Source organism: Chrysemys picta, chromosome 2 (genome assembly GCF_011386835.1).
Source record: "Chrysemys picta bellii isolate R12L10 chromosome 2, ASM1138683v2, whole genome shotgun sequence".
Lineage (NCBI taxonomy): Eukaryota > Metazoa > Chordata > Testudines > Emydidae > Chrysemys > Chrysemys picta.
The window spans coordinates 82,351,709-82,378,564 of NC_088792.1; the positions used below are offsets into that span (position 1 = coordinate 82,351,709).

General features: G+C 41.5%; 1 protein-coding gene across 7 annotated transcripts in view; it reads right to left on the reverse strand.

The window, feature by feature from the left end:
• Nucleotides 1-2,323: 2,323 nt before the first annotated feature.
• Nucleotides 2,324-26,856, reverse strand: part of CPNE4 (copine 4) — a 326,914-nt gene continuing 302,381 nt past the window's right edge. For all 7 annotated transcript variants that reach the window (XM_065583639.1, XM_065583641.1, XM_008171356.4 and 4 more), the window contains 4 exons: nt 17,556-17,607; nt 12,848-12,981; nt 9,180-9,416; nt 2,324-2,883 (listed from right to left, as the gene is read on the reverse strand). In XM_065583639.1, the coding sequence (XP_065439711.1) occupies nt 2,752-2,883; nt 9,180-9,416; nt 12,848-12,981; nt 17,556-17,607 (555 nt within the window). In that variant the 3' untranslated portion in view covers nt 2,324-2,751. The remainder of the gene's footprint in view (nt 2,884-9,179; nt 9,417-12,847; nt 12,982-17,555; nt 17,608-26,856) is intronic.

Below are 26,856 nucleotides of genomic sequence, written 5' to 3' on the forward strand. Positions count from 1 at the left end.
CACCCGGGTGGCAACTTGGGCTAGCTGCAATCCCGCCCAATCCCCGGGATACAGACGAGGATGGCTAGCCTGAGCCACAGCCTATACTGCTGCAGCCTCCCTGCTATTTTTAGGCCGTGGCTCGGGCCGAGCTAGCACACGCATTTTTACCCTTGCTGCGAATCACCCTGCTCAGTTGCTGTGTAGAAATATTCAGAGGAAGGTGTAGGATGCCCACAGTAGATAAATGTGCTCTTCACGTATCCTGATCGCTAACAGAGATTGGTTTAAGCCCTGATGCACTTGGTTTACATCTCTTCCAAATTTTGTGTATTTGTGTCATTCTGACAGAGTTAGTTAGGTAGCAAAATACTACATCAATGATCATTATTTAGAGACGCTTTAGCACTTGATACTACTAACTCCCCTCCTTTAAAAAAAGTGAATTTATTCTCTTGGTCCTCACTCATTGTCCCTGTACCATCTCACCCTTTTAGTTAAGCAGCAGTCATTGCTATATGCAGTCAATGTACATTGATACAGTTTCTTCTCTATAAGTTGACGAAAGACCCTGACAAGAAAAAGAAATTGGCTATTGAATTTATAGGTCATGAAAAAATGTTTTCTTTAACTGAGTATAGCACCTTGCCATTCAGGATCTCAAAGCATCTTCCAAAAATTAATGAATTAAGTCACACAACGCTCCTTTGTGGTTCAACTCATTAAAAGTTATCATCCCACATTGCAGATAAGGACACTGAAGCACAAAGAAATTAAACCACTTGCCCTAGATCACACAATAAATCAGTGGCAAAGCGAGAAACACAGAACTACTGAATTCCAGTTCTGTGCTTGAACCACACAGCTGACAAGGCTTCCTTTGGAAGTAGAAAAAAAGATCCAAAAAAGAGGAAAATCAGGCCTGGGAAAGCCAGGGGGTTATAGGTCAGTAATGAGATGCGTTGGCAGAGCTGGGTAGTCTATAATAGGAGAAATCATTGTATTTTCTTGCAAAAATAGAACCCTAGAGGGAGAGATCTGCTGCACACTGGTGTTAGCTGATATCAGCTGACACAGACCCTAAGTGCACAGTCAACCATTAAATGAAAAAGTGGATTTGAGATCTATCGCCTGGGACATCTATAGACAATTTACACCTATGACCAAGTAAAATTGGCCAACAGATATCTCTGCTGTTCAACATCAGATCACCTGAAGGAATACTTATTAGGCAGTTAGAGAAATTACTCTGCAAGGACACAGATGGAATAGAAGTGAAATGTGCTGGACACACTTTACAGATATACATTATCTTCATCGAATGGTACCAAACCACCGTCTATCAAAACTGATTCTTTAGAAAGTACTTTTAAATGAAAACAAGAAAACTAAAACTATATATTATGCAGAAATCCATGCTTTTAAACACATTTTAAGAAAACTACAGAGTAAGGGTGGAATTTTCCAAAGCACTCACCATTAGCCTGATTCTGTTGCAGTCAATGGCAAAACTCTCATTGACTTCAATGGGAGCAGAGTTGGGTCAATACTGAGGGCTTCGGAAAAATGTCTCACCCTAAATAGCTATTTTGGCCAAAATTTCACCATCATCCTTTAACAGGTTGTGTATTTAGCTGCTGTGTATTTTGCAAAACTTGATGTTAGACCTCAGACACTAGAAATCATAACCTGTTTTTTTGTAATTGGAGAGATTCTAAATCTAAACACAATTTGTTATTTTCCTCCCTCACCCTATTAAAAAAGTAGGTCTAATAGTCTTCTGGTATAAAACAGCTTTTTCACTGTATACAAGCAACTCTGTACCAACGAAGCCTTCAAGCTATTTTCTTTGTCAAAATTAGGCTATGCAACATCTGTCTTGGATAGTGCTCCACGCAAAAATTTGGTATTGTGAATGAAATGAAAAATACAAACAAAACAACTCAAAAACAGGCCTGATTATAAATCAAAGGTGGCCAAAATGTTGCCTACGTACCAGCCAGTCAAGTTGCGTGGATCAAGATGGAACATGGCACTTAAGCACATGTAGTCCTCGAGGACCATACCTCTATATTAAAGATGAATGCAGCTATAGTCTGCTCATGTTACACTAATCGGATATGCCCTTGGGCTCTTGACAATTGTCAATGAAGCCATAGGCTGGCTGGGCTTGTTTGGGCACCCCTGTTATAAGCTGCTGTCATTAGAAGTGTCCATGCTTTGGGGCGTAGTCTTTCAGAAGTGTCTTAGAATGCTTTGGTCATTCTTTCCTTGAAGTACAGTGTGCCAAATACAGGGTTTAGAGCAGGCAACTTTGTGGCAAGAGAGAAATAAAGACAACAACTGCAAAACTGTGTTGTTTTTATTTTAAACATGCAAAATACAGTTCATGCATCTGCCATTTTGAAAAATCTTTCGTTTCGCAGCAGATAAAACCAAAGGTATTTTGGCTATCTGCTCTCAAATGTTTCAAAATGCTTTACAGTGGAAAGATAATAAGAAATTTAGCAAAATTTCAACAAACCTGTATAAAAACCAGATACAGATAACTTTTTATTTCAAGGCGACATGCTGTAAAGAGTTAGTTTCCGTCTTCTCATAAAAAGTTTTCAACAATAACAACTGCTTAACAGATTCAAGCCTTTAGGCTACACATGCAAAAAAAATTATTTTAGTTAAAAATCACCAAAACGTGCTATTTTGTTGTTTGTTTTAAAGTACGGTAGTTGTAGTAGTAGCAGTTTTGAGCTCTGTAAAAGTGTGCGGGGAAGTTCATGGCGCTAGTGTCCTGGAAGACTCGTACTCTGACATACATTTTGGTTTAATCCCTTTGCCATTGTAATAGTCCACCACTTGATTTGGAACTTCAGCCAAAACGCTTTTTGCTAGTGCAGCTGGGGATGCCTGCAGGAAATGGTAGAAAACACAGTGTTAACCTGTCGCTATGCAAAAGGTGCCGACTGGTCTTATAACCAGAGGCGCTGGGAGTTCATGGTCATAAGCATGGAATAAAAACAGACCAATAGCTATCAAAGTACATGACGCTATTTCAGGGCCTAGTACTGCAGCACACCCCTGCACCTGCACAAAACCTCACTAAAGTCCTCAAGGCTTTGCCCAGCCACCTGCTCAGTTCTGAGTGTGGGATGAGGACATTACACTGCAATTGCTGTACCACTGTATATTTTTGCTTGACTGCTGTCCATGAGAGGGCCAAGTCAGAACTAAAGGGATTGCCTGGTCAACATTCTCTTGTCTGTGTTAACTATAAGACTGTCAAATTGAAGAGGATTTAAAAGAATGTGAAAAGACTACTTTACTTTTCACCATCCCTGCTGTTTGTTTACCCTTCGCTCCTAAGCGGTCTAGACAATAAAACTCAACGAGTTAGGTTTTTAGTTTTTAGGCTCCAATCCTGCAAAGACTTAAGCATGAGCTTAATGGTAAGCATGTGAGCGACTCCACTGCGTTCAAAGTCAACCATGTGAAAGGGAAGCTTTTGTTTAAGTTCTGGGGGAAGTTTTAAATTCAAATAAAAATGTTTTTATTGAAATTAAAACAAATGTGAAAAACATTTCCCTGATAGGCTTCCTGAAGCCATAAAACAACCCAAATGTAAATTACGGGTCTAACCTAGTGGCAGTGTCTCTGCACGTGCTACCTATTTTCATTCAAAGACCTTTAAATGCAGAGAGATTCTATAGCTGTGACCATCTGCATGTGCACAGGCCATACATTGTCATCAGAGATTGCTACCCCGAGAAAAGGCTGGCATACATGATCGCAACTCCTTATTGTAAATACAGTAGAATTTTTCCAAGGACATCTTTAAACATCATGGCTGAGAGAGGAAATATCCATGCCTATTGTGGGGTTGTTATTAAGTTGGCAAACCAAGGCCCCGATCCTGCAATCAGAGCCAGGAGACAGACCCTTGTGCCCAAACAGAGTCCCATTACCTATGCATTAAGAGGTCGACTCTGCCCTGCTTTTCAATATGCCTATTTCCAGTACTCCTCTAGTTTTGATAAGAAATGCTAATTAAGGGGCCTGATCCAACTCCCATTAATGTCATCATAAAGGTGCCCACGGACTTCAATAGAACCGGAGTGGGCTCTAAATCAGGTACAAGCATTACTGAACTGACAGCAACAGCAATAGCAAAGCACAGGTTCCTGACTCTCTCTTCTTAAGCAAGGCGACTTTTGCAAGGGAGTATTCAAGGGCTGGAGGCCTTGGATATTTAACTTCTTTTCCTTGGCTAACAGAGTCTCCCCCTCATCACTCTTTCTAGATAATATTTTAGGTTCACGGTATAAGCTGCACTGTCGGAAATGAACAAATTACAACCCCATATTTATTCTCCTCCTCTCTGTCATTGGTTCAGATGCTTATCCCACCGCATATTTAGAATTTGATTCATATAGGAAGTATACTGTGCATTTACTTATATGTATAAACATGCCAATCCAAAGGTACAGAAAAAAATGCAGTTAATTTAGATTAATTTAATAGTAACAAAGTATATAAATAATGAGGAAATCCTGGCATAAATTAGAAGAAGCAAAACTAATATCTGCATTTTGAGTTCTTGTGCTTTACTGGTAATGTAAAAAAAATTAAAACAGTAAAAAAAAATAAAAGGGAATTAGCTTCACATTATGACATTTGAACTGAAATCTGCAGAGGCAGTCAAGTGTTCAAATGCATGAGACACTTCTGCATAAACAAACAGACAAGGCAAAACAAACCCTTCTGGGGACAGAACACGTACATCTATTTTTTCCAGGTATAAGAAGTTACAAAGCCCTTCAGCATTAATCCCTTTAGAAGGATAAATGTGGCATTTTCACAAGTGTTCAGCAGTGGCCTAACTCTGCTCCCACTGAAATCAATAGAAAACACCTATTGACTTTAGTGGAAGAGCAGCAAATTTAGGCCAGGACTGAGAATTTGGGAAAATTCGCTCCAAATACGCAAGCGCTATTACTACACTGACCGCCACCTCCGGGCCAAATTAACACAAATAGACTCATATAAAGAACAGAAAGGCAAAGGAACTAACACAACATGTGCAATGCAAAACCAAGAATCTACAGGGCTTTACATGGCTCAGTTTTCAAAGCATCTCCGATTGACTTTAATGTGGGGTGGGGGCGGCATTCAATACTTCTGAAAATCAGTTCAATACCAATACTCCTGCCCCACCACATCATCACCTCTTCTCTCTGTTAGTGTCAGTTTTATTTAACGAAAGCATCAACTCCGTAAATGGACCCTTTATTGTGGGTTCACATTACAGAGTCCCATTCACTTCAGAGTCCATTCTGGTGGATCTCATTCCAGAATTGGGGCCCTAGCTGGTAAGTTTCTCATTGTATGGATCATGGGCCTGATTCTCCTTGCTCTGGCAATGTGCACCCGCTTTAAGGCCAAAGTGGTGTAAAGAGGTCTTTGTGTAAATAAGAACAACACCTTATTTATGTCTTTGGTCTGTAAAGCACATGTGCTCCAATGGCATTTCACCAATGATAAAAAATAAGAGTTATTCTTCATAGGAATTTAACACAGATGATAAATTAATTTTCACTATAACATTTTTCCTGCATTTAATGATACACTTGAACAGCATTGTAGCAACAAACAACTCAAGATGAATACTTCTCAACTGATGGTTAATACACAACAATCAACTCAGCCAGCAGTGGGAAAATACTTCCCTCTGATGATAATTGGTATACATTACAAATGACTTTGATTCAGTTCTAGAGGCTCACCATGCTTAATCTTTAATTACAAAGCATAATACAAAACATTGCTCCTTGCAGAGGTAGGAGCTTGGCTTTCCACACTCTTCCGTGATACATGTTATTAAGTCACAGTTGTTAGGCTTTATGGTTAAACACAACGGAAAACGGAAAACGATCCACAGGCTGCATCAGATTTGTGCATGGTACATCTATCATGAGTCCAAAAAGCTGAAAAATTCAATGCTTAAAATCTCCATCGCAGAATGCCATTTGTTACACGCGATTTTCATATTCTTATACATTTTGGCAATTGTTCATGGGCATCACTGTTCTGCTTTTATTAGAGAATGACACACAAATGTTTGGATGATGATAATTTTGGAGGACAGAAATTCAGTTCAGTCCAGAGAAAACATTTTCTCTCTTTATTTTCATGTTACCCCATAGCAGTCAGGCTAAATGTGGAATCTAGTCAAGATGCACAATACTTGTGGACCATTGTTTTTAACTGTAGTGACTACCTGGGTTGTTATCAAAGTCCCATGATTCTAGGATTTGCTAAGAACCACCACTATTATAATTCTTTCTACAGCATCAAGGTGTGCATTATCCTTGAGAGACTAGTCTAGAAGGCATGGTCCCTGCGCTGAATAACTTACAAATATAAAAATGTTATCCTCCAAGGTGCTAAGTGACAGCAGGCAGGAAGAGCTCAGCACCTCATAGCATTAGGCCTTCATAATGAAATTATACAGTTGGTATTAAAATGACTATGAACACTAACAAAGGACAATACTCACTTCCTACAGAAGTCCTGATCCAGCAAAGCACTTAAGCACGTGCTTAACTTTAAGCTTGTGAGTAATCCCAATCACTTAAATGAGACTACTTATGTGCTGAAAGTTATGATTATGCTTAAGTGCCTTTCTGAATCAAGACCTGCCCCCAGGGATCGATTTTATATGCTCATTTTTACTCATTCTCCTTTCCAGACTTCACCTCTTTCTCCTGTAATTATAGTGATCCAACAAGTTATTCTAATAGACCCATGAGGTAGATTTTCAGTTAGGCTAGTATTGTCCAAATGTAGGCAGGCAAGGAACCCCACCTTGCTAACAGAAACATTATCGTGGGTACTTCCTATAATAAAGAGATTTATCAAGAGGTGGTTATCATCACAAGCATTTATTTTGCACCTATTACACTGGCATTTGTGCACCTTAAAGTGTTAAGCTGAGACACTCAAGATCTCAATAAAGAGACTGAATACCATGCTTTATAAGTTACATGGGTTCTTCTGATATGGAGAGAATATTGTGTATATCTATAGAGAGAGAGACCAAGTTTCTCTTCTTTTAATGAGCAAAATAACTTTCCAAGATTGCTACCCTTTCAAATTTCTGAAAGTTAACCTAAAACTACTAAAGACAACAGATACTTGTAATTTACCCACAATTGGCAATGAAGATCAGACTCTCTCACAAGTTACCATCAGCACCACAATATATTCAGTGTCCAGAAAGAATTGCAATGGTCAGGATCAATCAAGGATGATTTCAGCTCTGTCCTAAAGTCACAATATGGCACTAAAAACAGAAAAAGAAGCTGGCTTTGCCAGTTCCTCATGGAAACATATTTTCAACTAACTAAAAGGAGGGCTAGTACCAACTCAAATAACTTACCTTTCAATGCTTTCACAATACACTGCATCTAAAGTGAAAAGCTGCACACTGTGATTAGCTGTAGAGGGGAATTTTGAATGATGAGCAGGTCACGATCACACCTTGTTAAAGCTTCTATTTAATAGCTGGCTTAGTAGCACTGACAAGTAATAGTTGACGACTTCAGTGGAACTATGACAGTTTTACACTGGCTGAGGATCTGCCTCCCAGAATCTAAGTTTACCCCAAACTAAAGCTGGAGAGATGAGAGAAACCAGGTTATTCTGTGAGATTGGGGCGAATGTCGCAATGGGACCTTGTGGGTGTAGGAGGGATGTGTGTTTTTCATTAAAATGTGGCAAAATGAGATTTGGAAGAGGAGAAGATGAACTGAGAATCTCCTTCTGGTAATAAAAAAGCAGAGGGCAACAAAATGTAAGCAAGAGACACGTATTTGGAGACTCAGAACAACCCATAGATGTAATAGGCCCTCAACAATCCATAACCTTTGGTGGATATAAATCCAGAACTGTGGTTAACTAGTACATAGGAGCTGCATGGTCTATTCCACAAAGAAAAAGAAATTCAGTTAATAGGATACAGTACAGTGGAAAGAACTAGTTAGAATTAAATAGTGAAAACATAGTTCCAAGGCTCCTTGCTGCTAAAAGACAGGAAGCAGATTTACTAAGGTAAGAAGGAAAAAGGGGAGAGACAGAGAAAGAAGAGGGAAAGGGAGAGAAATGAGGCTGGAGAAAGAACAAAAGAGGTAAAGAGGAGAGATAGTTGAGGTCAGAAGAGGTAAAGAGGACAGATAAGAGAAAGTTGGCACAGGCACACACACACACACACACACACACACACACACACACACACACACACACACACACACACACACACACACACACACACAATCCTCTCCAGGAAGGAAGAAAATGGGATCTTGTGAAGCCTCACTGTATGTGGGAGAGTTGCTTCTGTGACATGGTGCCTGAGTTTCCCTGACCCTGAAGAAAGTCAGGGCTGACTCTGAGAGTTTCAGGTGCTATCACATCGGAGGTAGTGCTTGGGGACGGGACTGTGCAGGGCCAGGGCATGGCTGCACTCCATTGCCATGTTCCCCCATCAGTTTTAGTAGGTAAGATAAAGCTGGTCCACTTTAACCTTTTCATAATGTATCTCCCACCCTCCAGCCCCTAAGGGTGCATTCTGGGTAATAGTGGCTGGCAGTGGATTCAAGGTGCTATGCTTACACAGAGTTTGGGGAGACGGAATGGGAGGTGGGAGGAGGCAACAAGGAATCACTGGCCCTCCCCATGGATGGTCCTGCCTCTGCTGGTTTAGGGGGCTGAATTCTGACAAGGAAACAATCTGATGTAAACCGTGTGAGCTCAAATTCACAGTGATTCCAGTCTCTATGTGGAAATGACCAATCTGGGGGATACTATAGGCCTCAGGGACGAGAGCCAAACAAAGAAGGAAAAAAAACAGAGGTTTAAAATAAATCAGGACAAATATAAATGAGAGGAGAAAAACTGAGAAATACAGAACTGAGGGCTTATATTGTAACCAAACAGGAGACACCTCAATGTCCCATTGAAATATAGTTATTCTCCCCTCTCTTTTTTTCCTTCTCTCTCATGCATCTTAGCTTTATTCCATTTCATTTTCAAAATAAAACGCTGCCATTTTGCTGGGATTGGCGCACTCGAGTTCTTGTTTCAATCTAAGCTAAGAGCAGTGTCTGAAACTCAGCCTCTAAACCGAACAGACTGAAAATCCATCTTACGTGTTTGAAGTTCCTAAATGGCACAAACTGGACGATGTCTCGAAGAACAGGCTCGCCCTTGGGGGACCTCAAAATCCCATCGTCGCCATCTAGCATCTGCATATCGCTGAAATCGGCGTTTCCAACCCCAACGATGATGACTGACATAGGCAGGTGGGAGGCATGAACGATGGCCTCCCGGGTGTCAGCCATGTCTGTGATCACGCCGTCTGTCAGAATCAGCAAGATGAAATATTGCTGCGGGTTGGGGAAGGAGAGAAGAGCAGGGGGAAATGTCATTGGTTATATAAACCTTTATCTTAAGCTTCCTCGCTTTTTCTAATGCACGTTTATGGCAACCATAAACCATGGCTTTGGACAAAGTCTGTTTAAAAAAAAAAATGTTCTCAGAGGTAGATTGCATCCCACAGGAATCAAACTCCATTGGGGTTACCCCTAAATTATCTTCAGGTGTTTTTTAACTGGGGTTTGGCTAATTTCCAGGAGGTAGGGGAAGCCAAGAGGAATACTATGTTGAGGAGAATGGTGGATTCCTGGCTGCTAGGAGCATGGCAGGTGTCAGGACTTTTGCTTGGAGGCTTGACTGGTCTGGCTCCCCCTTGCCTTGTGATCCCTACGTGACTCACTTTCCTCTGCTGATGGTTTCTGACTACACTCTTTTGCTGAGAACCAATGGAAGGAGAAAAGAGGCAGAGAGAAATGCTGCATTCCAGTATCTGAAGCTGGGGAAGAACTGTTATGGAGATCACAACAGCTCTGTTTAGGGAGCCAACATTGCTGTCAGGTAGGTAGGGTGAGTGCAGCTTTCTGCGCAATGGAGGCTGCTTTACCATCTCTCGGCACTCAGGGGAAGACTAATGCATGGGGGGGGTTCCTAGTTTGTCCAGGAGCGTGACAGGGGCTCCCCCAGGAGAGGAAATATGACTTGGGAGTGGAGAGAGAATGAGGAACTTTTTCAAATCCACTTTCAAACCCAGAGGGGAGGTTGAGTCATTCTCAGGTTTCTAAAAGAGATTAAGCATTTTCGTGCATTTGTCAGTTCCTTTCCCTACTCTGAGTTACACTGAACTAGATGAAATGGGATTCATTTGATAAATGAGGAAGAATGACTCGCACTTGGGCCTTTCTGGGCAGCAAGGCAGCTGGGGTGCACTTTATGAATGTACTTTACAAGGAAATTGATTCCTGTATAGGCAGTAGTAGAACTGAGTCATGGTGCGTGTGGGAACAAAGCAGAGAAACTCCATACAGTTAAAGTTGAGCTGTAATATTATCCATATATAAAATGTATACACACACACATTCATTGCCTCTCGTGTGTGAAAACCAAAACACACAAAGATTTTTTTTCCTGAAGAGTCATGCTGCAAAGTAAAATAAATGTGTTTTTTCTTTTCTTTTCTATCTAAACACAGTTATAATAGATCCTTGGAGTCCAATGTGCGAAATACAGCCCACAGCGTTCTATATTTTGATCAGCAGCCATCCTCTCAACCTGGACATCTCAACTGTGGAGCGGTGATTATAGTTACGTTTTAAATGAAAACTGAATACAATATAATAATACTATTTATTACACATCCCCCAGACCCCCTTAACAAAGGTGGTTAAGCGTTAATATCCTCATTTTATAGATGAGGAAACTGAAGTACAGAGAGGTGAAGCAACTTGCTTAATGTCACACTCTAATTCAGTGAGAGAACTGAGAAGAGAGCCCAGGTCTTCAGACTCTCGGTGTAATGTCCTGGGACTAGATGGACTCTGTCTGGTGGATTTAGGGTGACCAGATGTCCCAATAATATCGAAATTGTCCTGATATTAAGGGCTGTATCTTATGTATGCAACTATACCGCCCCTTCCCCTTCGAAAAAAGAAGTGTCCCAATTTTTCACACGTGCTGTCTGGTCACTCTAAGTGGATTCTTTTAAGAAGTCTAGCCCCTAAGGACTAAACTATGCCGTAATTCATTCATCTTCCTCTGCATTAAACAATTCTATTTAAAACTGTTGCGTGGAGAACACTACTGCAGCTATATACCAGACAGAAGAAGAAAACTCTGGGAAAGCCCTAGCTGTGGTGATGACAATGGTGCCATTGTACAGATTTGTTCTGGCATGATATACAGTGCAATCCTCTTCCCCTCAGCGGCATGCAAGAATTTCTTTCATCTCTGACTCCAACATCAATGCTATTCCTGCACATTTTTCAGAGCCAATTGTAGATGATGCTTCACAGCACTAACACATTTTCCCTCCCTCATTTTGAGTCCTGCTGAGCAGAGAGAGAATAAGTACAACGTATTTCAGTCGCATTTAAAATAAATTCTGTACTTAGGCCTTTCAGCTGAAAGAAACTGTCATGGGTCTTATCACAAATGGAGAGGTGCAGGCTTTTCTTACTATTGTTAAAAGCAACAGAACACTTCATGATGGGAAAAGCAAACAAAGTTCAACAGCCATAGTTGAATATGATCCCAGAGAAACAGGGGAGCTTCCAGCATGGACAAGGCCATCTTTTTTAAACCTTTGCCTCCTAAGATCAAATGTATTTAGGGCCTACCCCTAATGCTTTGCCCTTCATGCTATCATTTACACCTGTGCAAAGTGAACACAAAATGCTGCCATCCCGATTTGGTAGCATTTTGCACAGATACAAATGGCTGCATGAGGTGAAAGGCATTGGAGAATCAGGCCACTTCATTCCAAAATGGCTCTTTTGTTCTTACAAATCAGTAAGTTCTAAATAAAATCTGTGCCTCCTAATCATTTGTAGCACCCATCACTCTAGTATCTAAGCATCTAGTGCAATCGCATCAATGATCTACTGGCTATCAAGTGGTTTGGCAGAAATCACGCTGTAACACGGTGAAGACGGAATGTGAAAACAGAAAAAAAATGGCAGGCAATATGAAGAAAATGCCCACACTGTATAAAAATGACAGATGATTAGTAGGAATGGTGGGCAAGCAGGGATTTACCTTTGAGTGCTCGGTCAATGAATGGAGCTCTGTGTCTTTTCTGTGGGATGTTTGTCATGAAATTCTGGAGTAAGCTCACAAGGATCATTGTGTCAGGGTCTGGCACAGTCGCCATGACCAACTTGCTGTGGGCCTTGAGCATATCATTTGGCCTCTCCAGTGTGATTATTTATCCATGTATAAAACAGTGATAACAACACTGTGCACATCTATAGCACCTCCCATCCAAGCATCTCACAGAGTTATGTGAGCTAGTCACAGAAAAGTTTTTAGACATCTGGGTCGGATCCCATGCTGATGTAAATGGGCATAGCTCCATTGGCTTCAAGGGTAGCCATTTGACTTCCAGGGAACCAGACCAGCTTACCCCTGCTGAGGATCAGGCCCAATCTTTCCTGATATGACATCATGCCACAATTTATATTACATTGGATTGGGGAAAAACAGGCTTTAGAACTGAACTTGGGAATATTTATCAGAGAAAATGTCAAGTACAGGACACCTATGTGACCCTGATTCTATTTGTCTTATGTGAAGACATTTATGGAGGCTGCTAAGATATAGCAGCATTGAGAAATTATTCATATATCGGTATATTAAAATGACCCAGATCATGACTGACTAGCAAAGATCCAATATATAGTAAGACAAATAGGTTCTAGCATAGCTTGCAGTTTGCTGCTATTCTTACCGATGCCTCCTTGGTGTTAGTCTCCTCCGAGGCTGATTTAGCCACCTTCTGGATGATGGGAGCAATGTTTGTTGGCCCATAAAGCTGTAGCTTAGGAAGGCAGCTCTGATATGCTTCAACGACTCCTTGTATCCCTTATATAAAAATGAGCAAGCAGAGAAAGTTAAGAAGGAAGGTAACAAAGAGCACATATCTGATACCATGTTTAAGTTGCAAATTAAAGACTCTTGATCAATTTTTAAATGATTTGGTGCAATTCTAGCACATGAGGAATAAACTGCCTCAGTCAATTTATTCTGTACAGTTGTGAATTTGCAAGATTGTTTCAAAGAAGCTGTGTCCGGCTGCCCTGACCTCCTATAGCTGTTTTGTAATATATAATTCATTACTCTGCTCTTCTCCTTACTACCAGCACTTAGTACACATTTTGCAGGGATTAGCTGTACTGTGTTGGAGTTAACATGCACAATTTGCAAATGCATTAGACTCATCATCTTCAGTATAGACGCTAAGTGATCACTTGGGCGCCAGTGAATGTGCATACTCAAGGAATATAGACTTTAGTGATGAAAAGATGATACCCCTTTGACAGTTCTCTCTCTTTTTACAGTAAGATTTACTTCTGCTTCTTCGAAGCAGCTATCAGCAGGCTCCCTCTTTGTTAATACATTTCCCTGGTGCTATGGAAAATATTTTTTCAAGGTTAATTTGAATAATGGTTCCCACAAGTTAAATCTCAATCTGAGCAAAAAGTGTAAAAGCTAAAAGGAAACAGAAAGGCACTTTGCTGTCTACTGCAAAATGTACTTCAGTCACCAGGTCTTGATGAAGAAGGAGCCATTTTTGGACATGGTGTCACTCTTCTTTCATCTCTGGGAAGTGGGAACTTAGGCAGATCAAGATAAATTATATTTGCAGACACCGTGTAAAGATTGGAGCTCAGGTACTGGTATTTTCAGCTCCTGTTCCTTGAGAATAGGAATTTCCTGGTGTGTTAATGCAAAGTGCAGTAGTTCCAAAATTTAGAACTCCCAAAGCACAAGGCTAGAGGGTTAGTAAGAAAGTAAAGGACCAAAGAACTTTGAAGAAGGAGGCTGAACAGTGATGTTATTTCACTGATCCTAAACTGATCTTGTACCTAAGAGGAACTCTCAATGGAACTTGTGGAAAGTGACCCAATAAACAACCATAACAACTCAAAGGAGGCTGTAATTACATTATACAAATTCTATGGAGAATAGAACATCTTGATTTTTAGACAGTTATGTACCTACTGAGCTTATTTTCCCTGCCACTTACAGCACTACAAGTTAAAAGAATGCTCTTTAATTCTAGCTGTGATTATTGGTTAGACTGTAAGCCTACTACATGTTACAAACTTTTCACCAGTAACTCCAGAGAGGTTAAATTAGATAGGACAACACATAGCAGAGCAGAAATCCTTTGTCTTCGGGGTCCCTTTGCTTAACACCCAGTTTTAAACCGATGAGGATCTGATCCAGATCTACTTATTGTCTCTTCCACTAAGGCCTGCAAACTTTATTAAAATAAAAACACAAAACATAAAGTTTATGCATATATTATATTTATTAATAAAAATATATTAAAATACACAACAATAAATCCTATCCCATGGAATCTGGTATATTTCAAAGGGTTTCTCTGAACCAGGAAAGGGGAAGGTATACTAAATATACCTTTTTTTGCCTATATCCTCAAGCAATAGCCATCAGAAAATATTTACTCTCCTGTCATATTATAATAAAATGCCCGTTAGCCTAAAGTTTATTACCTCTTGGATTGTTTGTCATCCTTGAACATCCCTTTGTTTTTCAGATTGCCCTATTAACTTACATACAACTTACTTCACAGTGTAATTCATAAAGGTTTGTAATACACGTTGAGTTCCTTGGATAAAGTATGCTATTTAAATGCAAAGAGAGTGTGTGTGGAGCTACACAAAAAGAAAGCAAAGATAATTGCTCATATTGCAGGCTCTACAACCTCTCAGTTACCTTTCTTTCTCAAACAATAAATAGTATGTGAGCATGCACAAAAACAATTGAATTTAAATACCCAGAGTGTTCAAAGCTTGCTTCTCTTCTAAAAAGTGACTCCATAAAAAATGGCATCATGGGGTTCAATATTTATTGTTTGCCCCAACGATTTCCATATCAAATGTGTTCAGTTTACAAATAACGTTTTTTTTAAATGCTAGCCTGCAAACCTACTGTGCACTCAAAGAATCAAGCTGGGTTTCCTTCCATCTCATGCATGACCACCAATAATAAAGGTTCTGCAGGCCAAATGGTGCTCTCTGTTACAGCTGTGCATCCGTAAGAGTTTTCAGTGGTTTTAATGCGTTTGCATAGGTGTAACTGATTGGAACTTAGTAAGAAATTCTGCTCATGTGCAACTAAGAAAATAATCCAGTTCCTACTTTCTTAGCTGTGTTAGCTTAAAGTGCTAATAGGAGTAAAAACCAATAAACATTATTTTAGCTGCTGATTTTCTGAGTAAGGAGATGCGATCTTTACTCAGTCACTATTCAGAACAGAATGACACTTTAACTTTTATCCTGATGTCAGTGTACCCTAATGGCCACTGACAGTTTGCTATTCACATACAAAATGGGATTTCCTTTTTTACTTCTAAGGCTTGGTCTACACTACCCCCCTAATTCGTACTAAGGTATGCAACTTCAGCTACGTGAATAACGTAGCTGAAGTTCGAAGTACCTTAGTTCGAACTTACCTTGGTCCACACTCGGCAGGCAGGCTCCCCCGTCGACTCCGCGGTACTCCTCTCGCCGAGCTGGAGTACCGCAGTCGACGGCGAGCACTTCCGGGTTCGACTTATCGCGTCCAGACTAGACGCGATAAGTCGAACCCAGAACTTCGATTTCCAGCCGTCGAACTAGCTGGTAAGTGTAGCCAAGGCCTAAGTGAATCAGAAGAATGCTTTTTCACCATAGGAGTCATCAATTTATTGGTCTGCACCAAAAGCATTAGGCAAGAACTTGTTATCACAGTAGCTGTGTTTTCTGTGATTTTTGTAAGTATAAAATAAATTATATGGGGAAAAGTGGGGCCCTTACACTCTTTATTTCACCTTTTTTTTCCAGAAGTACCCTCTCGTTACAGACTATATTGGGGTTCTGACAATTAAAATATAGGGTATTTAAGGAAGCTGAAAGAGAGATCACAGAATAATTGGTTCAGGAATTAATAAAGAGTCAGTGGCAGGCAGTGGGGAGTTGCAACAAATGATTAAACTGGATGCTTTGTGGTCTCTCTATCACTTTCATCCAACTGGAATTATTTTTAATGGTACCAAGGAGAACTGAATAATAATAATACCTAGATCTTATATAGCAATTTCCATTAGTAAATCTCAATGTGCTTTACAAAGGAGATAAGCATCATTATATCTTTGTATTATAGATGGGGAAAGTGGGACAAAGAGAAGTGAAGGGACTTGCCCAAGGTCACCCACCAGGCTGTTGGCTTAGCAAGATTAGAACCCACATGTTCTGAACCCCAAATCAGAGTATAATCCACTATGCTATACTTGATAAGCCCTTCTGAGATTTTTTTTGGAGGTTTTTTTGAGTGTGGTTTTAAAATTCTCCCTCGGACATTCCCATGCTGCATCATATCTTCCTACGCCTCTCAGTCTTAAATATCCCTGCAGTCTAAATATTAATTGATTAGATGACTGAGTCCTAAATACAGAACATGACAAAGTAAAACAAATAACAAAAAAACTAACAAAATAAACAAGCCAATGGTAAGTTCAAACCACAACTATGGAATGTCTCTCCCATCCCTTTGCTTTTCACCTGCCAGGATACTGAGCTAGATGGACCATTGGTGTGACCCAGAATGGCCATTCTTATGTTCTTATGTGTTCTCATGGGATCCCTCAATACTCCCTCCTCTGCTGATAAAAAGAGAATATTCTAAATCTCTAGTGTGGTTTCTCTCTCTCTAATACTTTGTACAAAGTAAGCAGTGAGTTATGTCACTACGTATTAGTGTAAACGCATCAATCATTACTGCCCATCACTGATAACTACAACACATTTATCAAAATCTAATCAACAATTTTATCCTTTAACTATTGATGATTAGCAATAAGTGCTATTTTTTAATTTCAGCTCTTAGCTAGAAATCAAAGGCCCAAATTCCGCATTGAGTTGGGACCAAGTTGTGCTGCATCGCTGGAGTAACTAAGGGAAAGGGGATATGGTCAGGAGTGTTTTATGCCACAGTGATCCACAGCTGCTGTTCTGAGCCCTTGACCCCCACATGCAGTTGGTGTGATTTACAGCAGTCAAATTATGTCAGGGGACTGGCCGTGCACACAGATGGCCCTGGATCCAGGGAGTGCAAAGACTGCCTTTGCATCTCCCATCATCCTGAGCTGTGCAGAGTTTCCCTTAACCAGAGCTGAGTATCCGGGCCAAAATAAGGAAACACTGGAAACTCAGTTTTCAAAAGTGTCGAGTGATTTTGGGAGCCTCAGTTACTGGGTGTCCAACTTGACATACTTTAAAAACAATCTGATTTTCAGAGTGTAGAGGCTAAGCACTTTCTAAAAATCGGGCATCTCATGTTGGACACTACAAGCTGAAGCTCCCAAAATCACTCGCCACTTTGCATATGGCGGAAGTACAGCAATCTGCTTTCCTTAATGCGAGTGTTACCTGCACATTCTGGGTTGTCTTCATTAAAGTTGATTGCAAAGTCATGCGAGACCTACACATTGACAAAAAGGAAAAAAGAATCAGACTTTAGTTTAGAAAAATGATTCCAAGTTGTTTTTCAGTTTCCAAACACCCATTACAAGCTTTCTGTGTTAAACCACAGGAATCTTTTAAACTTGGAGCCAGTCAATTTGAAATGCAGAGTGAGTCGGAGCTCCCTGCAGAGCTGAAGGGACAAGAAAATTTGCTGGAATCAAAGAAGTAGCTGCTAACAAAAAAACAAAAAAGAGAATATAAAAAAACACTTCAGCCCATGAGAACTTCAGTAAATACGCTGCAGAAACGGCACTGCCATCATCTGTCACAAAAGAATGGCCTAGATTTCAGGACACATTGAGAGACATGCTCTCTCCAGTTGAAAGATGAGAGTTAAAGAAGATTATGCTACACTGTAAAATCACTATTAAAATAACTTTGGGTCTATAGTAACCCCCTCATTCACAGTGATGAGCAGTTATTCGTATGAAACCAATGGGATTACGGGGGAGGGGAGTAACTCCTCCCCAGTGTGAATCAGAAAATCATAATCTGGCCTATTATGATGAAGGAAAAAATACAAATAAATACATTGATGAAGCTGAGATAGGTTGATGCTTAAATTTGAACCAGGGGTAGGGAAATAAAAAAAAATAAAAAAAAACCCCAACCCTCAACCACCAAAGTTCTTCTAAGGGTCAATAGAGTTGCAAATGCCCCACCATGCTCACAAAAATAGTTATATAATAAAATACACACAGCTCCCCTTCTCCTGGGTCCTTGTCTAAGAAAAAATACTGAAAATGCAAAAACTGGGAGGTTTTCTAACTAAAAAGGAAACTTGAAATGTGGTGGCATGGAAACATATTAGACATTTAACAAATCGGTTTCCTGGCCCCCTTTGGCTCTCTGGCACTCGCAGCGCTGGAGCCCGCAGCGATGCTCTGCTGGGACTGATGTTCTCCTCTGAAGCACCTCTCCATTTCTGAGGGCTGGTCCCTTCTCCCTGGTCTGCATCTTTCTCTGGTTCTAGACTCCATTTTTCTCCACCTGCCTCCACCATTGTAGTTCTCATCCTTTTTACTCTCTTTAACTCCACTGCCCTGTCACTTATCGGCCATATTCCTTTTCTTAATATACACATTTCAAACATCTGGACCAAATTGTGTGTCACGTTGACTATCCATAAACTGTATGTGGCAATTGTAATGGTGGGATAAGTGCATGTTAAGGGAGACTGACCCTTTGAAACTGCATCTATGAGACTTATCAGTGTTGTACTGCTAGCCTAAATATGGTTGCACACCGATGGTGTGTGGAGTGGCTGGCATAAGCCATAAAGGGGGTTTGTTTTGCATAAAAGGGAGATTGGTTGACAAAGAAATATGGTAACATCAGTCACCTGCAAAGGTATAGTTCTGAAAGATAGGATCAGGTAACTTTATCATACTTAGACATCAAAGGTTATGTGCTAGCAGTACTCTTTGCTGTCCACAAAAAGCAACATGATGGGCTCCACCCACTTAATGGTTACATAAATGGGCTGGGACAAGGCCAGTAACTGCTGTAATATTGAATAGAACCTGCTAACTCACTTTAGAATGGGCCCTGCATGATCTCCACCAGTGGAACTCATGTTTTTTCTCCTTTAGACATGTTTTATATTTTCTGGAGAGAGACATCAAAAAGGTTGGGTAGGTTGTTCTGTAAACATATGACTCTTAATCATATCTGTAATGGGGAGCGGGAGGGGTTGGGTAGAAAATATGGTACCCTCATTTGTAGTCTTATTCACTATGATCATGCTTACCATTATTTAAAAGATACTAAGCAGTATATTTAAAAGATACTTGGGTAGCTACCAGTATCACAAAGGAATTAAGTCAGCATCCATCAAGAAGTCTGTGAACTCATCCCAAGCCCAACCCAAAGTTTGGTATGCTAAAACCAGGTTTTGGTTGTCACGTTCATGGAGTATCAGATGGCCACTCACTCATGCAGCCCCATTTGCTTTGTAGAAGAAAAAGCAGTAAGTCACCACACATTTTCCAATATCAGCAGACATGAAACTGCAAGATTGTCAGATACTCTTTGGAGGTGTTCCAGAACATTTCTGGCTGGCCAAACTACATGCTTAAGGGCACTATCTAACCAGAAGACCAGCTGCTATCTGCCAGTTTCACAGCCGGCTGCAGGCCGAAGGTAATTGCAACTGCGAAGCACTGTTATGTGAGTTTTCATTCAGTAATAATTTTGCTGTTGTTCACTAGATTCATTCTTTCTGTCTGCTAGGTTTTCTACTAGGTAGGTCTCTGCAAAAAGATAAAAGGATCACAATAGACACATACCACTATTTCATTTGTTCAATTCTATGGCTATTCAGTGTTTCTGGGTCCTAATTTTCCTAATCCCTAATGTAGCTGAAAGTATAGCAAAATAACTGCAAATCAAATAGTTCCATGACACTGCGTAGGTCTTTGTGGCTGTAACAGTTGACATATCATCATGATTAACATCACTCATCTGGTTCAGTGCTGCAGCACCAAGGTCCATGTGCTTATTTCAGAAATACTTATTGATCAGGTTAGGCTAATGAGGAAACCACAAATCTAGCAAATGTGCATGATAATCAGAGGAAGAATATTGTCAGCACAACAGATATTATATTCTGCCATCCGTACTCACACTGAGTGGTGTTTTATTCAAGAGCAGTCCCATTTTGTTCAGTGGGACTACTTGTGGAGTAAGGGATTATTCAGTGTGAGTAAGAGTGGCAGAATCTACCCTAAATAAGGGGCAGGAAATATGATGAAGACACAAGCATTTGGCACCTCTTCAAATTCTCTTAGCAATGGACCATCAGGAATAATGCACAGATGTGAGATTGTTTTAATGGTTAAGTCCTGGTTTCTAGCAAGAAAGGCACCACTTGTGGAAGGCCAGTGATGGTTGTCTCTCAGGTAGCTTTTCCCAAACTTTTGAAAACTGAGCCCCCTTCAGGAAAAGGAAACCAGTTATCCCCACATCCAATGTATACACCTTCCATGTCCCCCTTTTTAGGCCTTCCTGCCCCTCCAAGGACACTTCGGGAAATGGTGCTCTCAGGATCTTCCTCTCTACAGCATCTCCGGTAATAACCCACACATCATTGATATGTGATCACTGATCAAATCACTCCAATCATGGGAGTTGTCCCACCAGGTCTCTGTGATGCCAATTAAGTCATAATTTTCTTCATATACCATGGCTTTCAGTTCATCCTGCTTGTTCCCCATACTCCTTCTCCAAAAATTAGCCCCTTCCCCTTGTCTTCATTACTTGAGCCTAGATGTGCATTGGCCCGATTTTTGTCACCATTCTCCATAGAACCTAGTTTAAAGCTCTCCTGATCGGGTGGGCCAGACGATGTCCAGAGATGCTCTTCCCAGTAGTTGATAATGAAGGCCATCCCAGCACTGTATCCGGCTTTCTTGGAACATCAGCTCATTGTCAAAGAAGCCAAAGCTCTCTTGCCAACACCACTTGTGTAGCCACCCATTTACTTCCACGATTCGACTATCTCTGCCTGGGCCTTTTCCTTCAACAGGGAGGATGGATGAGAACATCACTTGTTCCCCAAACTCTTTTATCCTTCTTCCCAGAGCCCCATAATCTGCAAAGTCATTTCTATCCTCCAGGAGAAAGACAAACATGGCACATCCCAAGCAGGTCACGACAGCCGATCCCTCACTATCCATATTTCCTACCTTGTAATGTATCAAGAGCCTCCTTAGATGATATATTTACTGCTTGCAGAATCCTGAAAGGCAAAACACTGTGTGGGCTCTTCCCCCAAGCAATCTCTCTCTGTTTGTTTCTCCTCTGTTCACTGCATAATGTGACTTTTACCTTGTGTTCCCCTGTGTCTGTTTGTTGTACCGCCTGTCATCTCTCGTCATATAGGCTTAGACTGTAAGCCTAGACTGTAAGCTTTTTGGCTCAGGGACCATCTTTTTGTTATTTGTGTGTAGTGTACTGAGCACAGTGGGGCCTGACTGGAGCTTTTCAGCATTAAAATAATACAGATACTAATAGAGTAGTGATAAGAGAAGGTCCTGTGACATTTAAGCAAGCTTTTTATATGAAACAAGGCGTGTCTGTGAGAAAATGGGAGAAAATCAATAAATCTTGAGTAATTTAATATGAAGGCTAACTGGTATGGTCAACATAGAGTTGTTTATGACAGCAAGCAACCGAAAAATGTGATAGGTGAAGTATTATGACATATGTGCTCAAACAACATAGGGGCATGCAGGATTTACCAGTTTATGGTAGGTAGAAGTACTATAGTTTTGCACTGATATCACTAAGAATTGATTCATATTTTTCATGTGATGCAAAGTTACTATTTACATTCCATACTCTGTAATATAGAACCATATCGTATTGAATTTATAGGGAAGACAGAATAATCACTGTTCAGCACTCAAATTGCTATTGCGATTTCACAGCCAATATCTGCTCTTAATTTTTCATAGTTCCAACTCTACTGAGTTGGGAGAGAAGGAGGTGTGTATATAAGAACAGACACTGGCTTGAGAAGCATCTCCTAAGGGGGCCAAGATACAAAAGGGACCAGATTAGCAAGGACTTCCATACAGGTGACAGATTTTGTGACTCTTGATTTGGACTCCTATTAGGCAGGATTGCTGTGTGTTGCAAACCCCTCTGCAGTACACCAGGGGCTTGATCTAAAGCTCCTTCAAGTCAATCAATGTCTTTTCACTAACTTCAATGGGCTTTGGATCAGGCCCCAGCTGCGCCTGTTTTCAACACACTGCAATAAGTAAGAGTGTTGTTGTTTTTTTTAATTTAACATGAGCTGGGTTATCAGGCTGAAAGGTCTCAGCAAACCTGATTCTGATGTTTGAGCTCCCTGAAGTGATGCACTAGATGGTGTGTGTTCCACATGGAACAACAGGATAGTCATGCACTACCATTCAATAGCTCTTCTGAATTGGTAACCTGGTGGCAGGAGTGCACGTTCAACGCACTACACTTTGGGAAATGCTTCATGCAGTTATACCTTGTGGAAAGTAGTAATGCCAGTTGGCTGTTCAGAACTAGGCATGATATTGTGATCTGCTCTAATGGGGTCAAATGGATCAAAATTTGACAGAGCAAGGTAATCCTAAATGCCACAAACTCCCACACATAAAGGATGAGTACAGTATTAGTTTACTTACATTTGAAACATTGACTACGTGGTACATGAAGCTGTGCAAAGAATTACAAAGAAGCAACACGCTGATACATTCCACCTGCACTAAACGTCCCCAAGGAGTGTCACGGAATAATTGCTGACAATGCATAAATGGTTCCAACCATTTGAGCACCTGTAAGGCTTTCTGCTCCAGAAAATAAATTCTACTCCCAGAGAGATAACTTCATCAGAGCATCAGTGATGGTTACATAACATTAGCCTGGTATTTCTTAGTTTGCTGCACAAACTAAACTCTCCGAAGCACCTGGTAAAGGACAATTATTTACAGTCTGGTTATAACCATATCTCCTAGAGCAGGGGTGGCCAACTTGTGGCTCCGGAACCACATTCGGCTCTTCGGAAGTTAATATGCGGCTCCTTGTATAGGCACCGACTCCAGGGCTGGAGCTACAGGCAACAACTTTCCAATGTGCCGGGGGGCTGCTCACTGCTCAACCCCTGGCTCTGCCACAGGCCCTGCCCCCACTCCACCTCTTCCCGCACCCTCACCAGAGCCTGCTGTGCCCTCACGTCTCCCCCCACCCCGAGCCTCCTGCATGCCACGAAACAGCTGATCGGGAAGTGCAGGGAGGGAGCGGGAGGCACTGATCAGGGAGGCTGCCAGTGGGTGGGAGGCACTGGGAGCGGGGCGGGGTGCTGGACTGCTGACATATTACTATGGCTCTTTGGCAATGTACATCGGTAAATTCTGGCTCCTTCTCAGGCTCAGGTTGGCCACCCCTGTCCTAGAGGCTTGCAATATGGCTAGTTTAACATTCACTGCAGGAATATTACACAGATTTTCGCATACCAAAGAGCCTAGGACTGTCCCTAGCCATGGGATAATTGAAATTCATCTTTATAGCCATGACTGTTACAAGATGATGTCATTATTAGGAGTAGATGGGAAACTGCTTTCGTCCCACAAGAATTCCAGATTTCAAAACATTTTCCAGTCCTGAATCACGGAGAAACGTCACAATTGTGAATATTTTTATGAACTGAAAATCCCCCAAAAATTTCAGATCGGTCAATCAAAACATTTTGTTTTGAGATCTTTGAAACATTTTATTTCCATTTTTAAACATTTAAAAAATCATAAATTAACTTACATTTCAAAATGAAAAGTTGTTCTGACCCCCCAAAATTGAGCTTTTCATTTGAAAATGTCAAAATGAAATATTTTGACAATTTTGAAACTTTTTGCAAAAATTTTGTGAAACAGGAAATTAGTCGAACTGACGCTTTCCAGTGAACAAAAACAACGAGGAGTCCAGTGGCACCTTAAAGACTAACAGATTTATTTGGGCATAAGCTTTCGTGGGTAAAAAAACCACTTCTTCAGATGCATGGACTTTTCAGTTTCCAGTGAACAGTTTCAGTTTTGACAAATGCATTTTCAGGTGAAAAAAATTTTAACTGAAAAATTCCTATCCAGCTCTAGTCATTATGCCATAATGAGGATTTCCTTAGCCCATACGCCAATGGGTTGTTTCAAAGATGTGTACTCTTGCAAAAGTACTGAAATAGGGTTACCATACATCCGGTTTTTCCCGGACATGTCCGGCTTTTCGGCAATCAAACCTCCGTCCGGGGGGAATTGCCAAAAAGCCGAACATGTCTGGGAAAATGCCGGCCGGGCACTTCCCCTCCTGCGGCTGCTCTGCTCCTCCCCTGACTCTTCGGCTCTGTTTAAGAGCCGAGCTGCCCGAGCGCTATGGGCTTCAGGCAGCCCCCTTGCCTCCGGACCCCAGCTGCCGGCTGGGCACTTCCCCTCCCGGGCTCCGGCAGCGCAGGGTCCGGAGGCATGGGGGCTGCCCGAAGCCGGTAGCGCTCGGGCAGCCCGGCTCTTAAACAGAGCCGAAGAGTCAGGGGAGGAGCAGAGCCTCCAGCCGCGGCGGCTCTGCTCCTCCCCTGACTCTTTGGCTCTGTTTAAGAGCCGAGCGCTACGGGCTTTGGGCAGCCCCCATGCCTCCGGACCCTGCGCCGCCAGAGCCCGGGAGGGGGAGTGCCCGGCCGGGGGTGCAGGGTCCGGAGGTATAGGGGCTGCCCGAAGCGCAAGCTCTACCGGCTTCACGGTTTGCCGGGCAGCCTCCAGATCCTGCGCCCCCGGCTGGGCGCTTCCCCTCCTGGGCTCCAGCTGCGCTGGGGAAGCGCCGGCCGGGGGTGTAGGATCTGGGGGCTGCCCGGCCAACCGTGAAGCCGGTAGCGCTCGGGCAGCCCTTTTCGCGTGGCTGGGAGTGGGAGGGAGGAGGGGGCGGAGTTAGTGCGGGAAGGGGCGGAGTTGGGGCGGGGCTGGGACGGGAAATGGGCGGGGCCAGGGCCCCGTGGAGGGTCCTCTTTTTTTATTTGTTAAATATGGTAACCCTAACTGAAAAGACCTTGGATTATTTTTAAAACACAAGTGCACAACATAGGGTCTGATCATAAAGTATTGATTTGCCAACTATTTTCTTTCTCAAGCCATTGGGTAACTCGTTCAGCATTGCAAACTGTGCGAGACCGTAGCTAAGCACGGGTTTCACTACCAAGATGTGACTGCTGTGCCAATGCACAGTCCAGAGCAATATCATATACATGAACTAATGACTAATAATTGCTTATGTACAACTTGGCCTGACAACTACAGTCAGCACTTTGCACAGATTCTGTACAAGGAACACAATACTTTGAACATTTCACTGTTTTCCTGCAACATCAGTGCTGATAGTACTTGGATTGCCTGACAAAATGATTTGACAAATTCAGTGAAGGTTAGGAACATGCTTTATTACTTATTCAAATACAATTTGTCAAGGGTGCATGAACAATAATGTACTGGGTGCATATAAACATAAATACTGAGATGCACAATGTTTTACACTCACATATGAATGAACAATATTAAGCCACCGACAGACTGAAAATGAAATTTCAATTCCAGAAGTGCATCATATTTTGCAAACTCTTAAGACACTGTCAAATGCATAGAATCATCAGTCAAAAGCTATTATTTCCAGTGTGCTTAATAATATAATAGTCTGGCAGTTGCACTGCATGCAACTCTGGCTAAGAGCATTTCTACTTGGCAAAGCTTGTCAATTTTAAAAAAATTATTTTATAGTTTACTAAAGAGCATCTTGCACAGTTTCCATAGCCAGCAACCAGTTGATAAAGGAATTTGGACTCATGATGGTAGGATCTTCCTTTCTTCCTTGGTCTGCCATGTCCGCATTTAGCAGACTTTATTTGTAGTTTTGGTCACATATTGTCCTAGCTTCTAAAAGGGTGGAAATGTTATATGTTTCAAGGTCAAGGCTGGCTACTAACAGGAGAAGTATGGTCAGGTTCATGCTTACCATAGCCTAAAGGTGCAGAATCCTGAATATGTTTTTGATCCTGTGATTGCAGCAAAGTTTTCTCCTACAGTCTTCACAACATACACAGCTGGGATGTTTCATTAGGGAAGTTATCATCTCTCTCAGGAGTAATGGAGAGTTTTAAAAAAAACTAACAGAGGGTCCTGTGGCACCTTTAAGACTAACAGAAGTATTGGGAGCATAAGCTTTTGTGGGTAAGAATCTCACTTCTTCAGATGCAAGTAATGGAAATCTCCAGAGGCAGGTATAAATCAGTATGGAGATAACGAGGTTAGTTCAATCAGGGAGGGTGAGGTGCTCTGCTAGCAGTTGAGGTGTGACCACCAAGGGAGGAGAAACTGCTTTTGTAGTTGGATAGCCATTCCCAGTCTTTGTTTAATCCTGATCTGATGGTGTCAAATTTGCAAATGAACTGGAGCTCAGCAGTTTCTCTGTGGAGTCTGGTCCTGAAGTTTTTTTGCTGTAAGATGGCTACCTTTACATCTGCTATTGTGTGGCCAGGGAGGTTGAAGTGTTCTCCTACAGGTTTTTGTATATTGCCATTCCTGATATCTGACTTGTGTCCATTTATCCTCTTGCGTAGTGACTGTCCAGTTTGGCCAATGTACATAGCAGAGGGGCATTGCTGGCACATGATGGCATATATAACATATATTTTTACAGA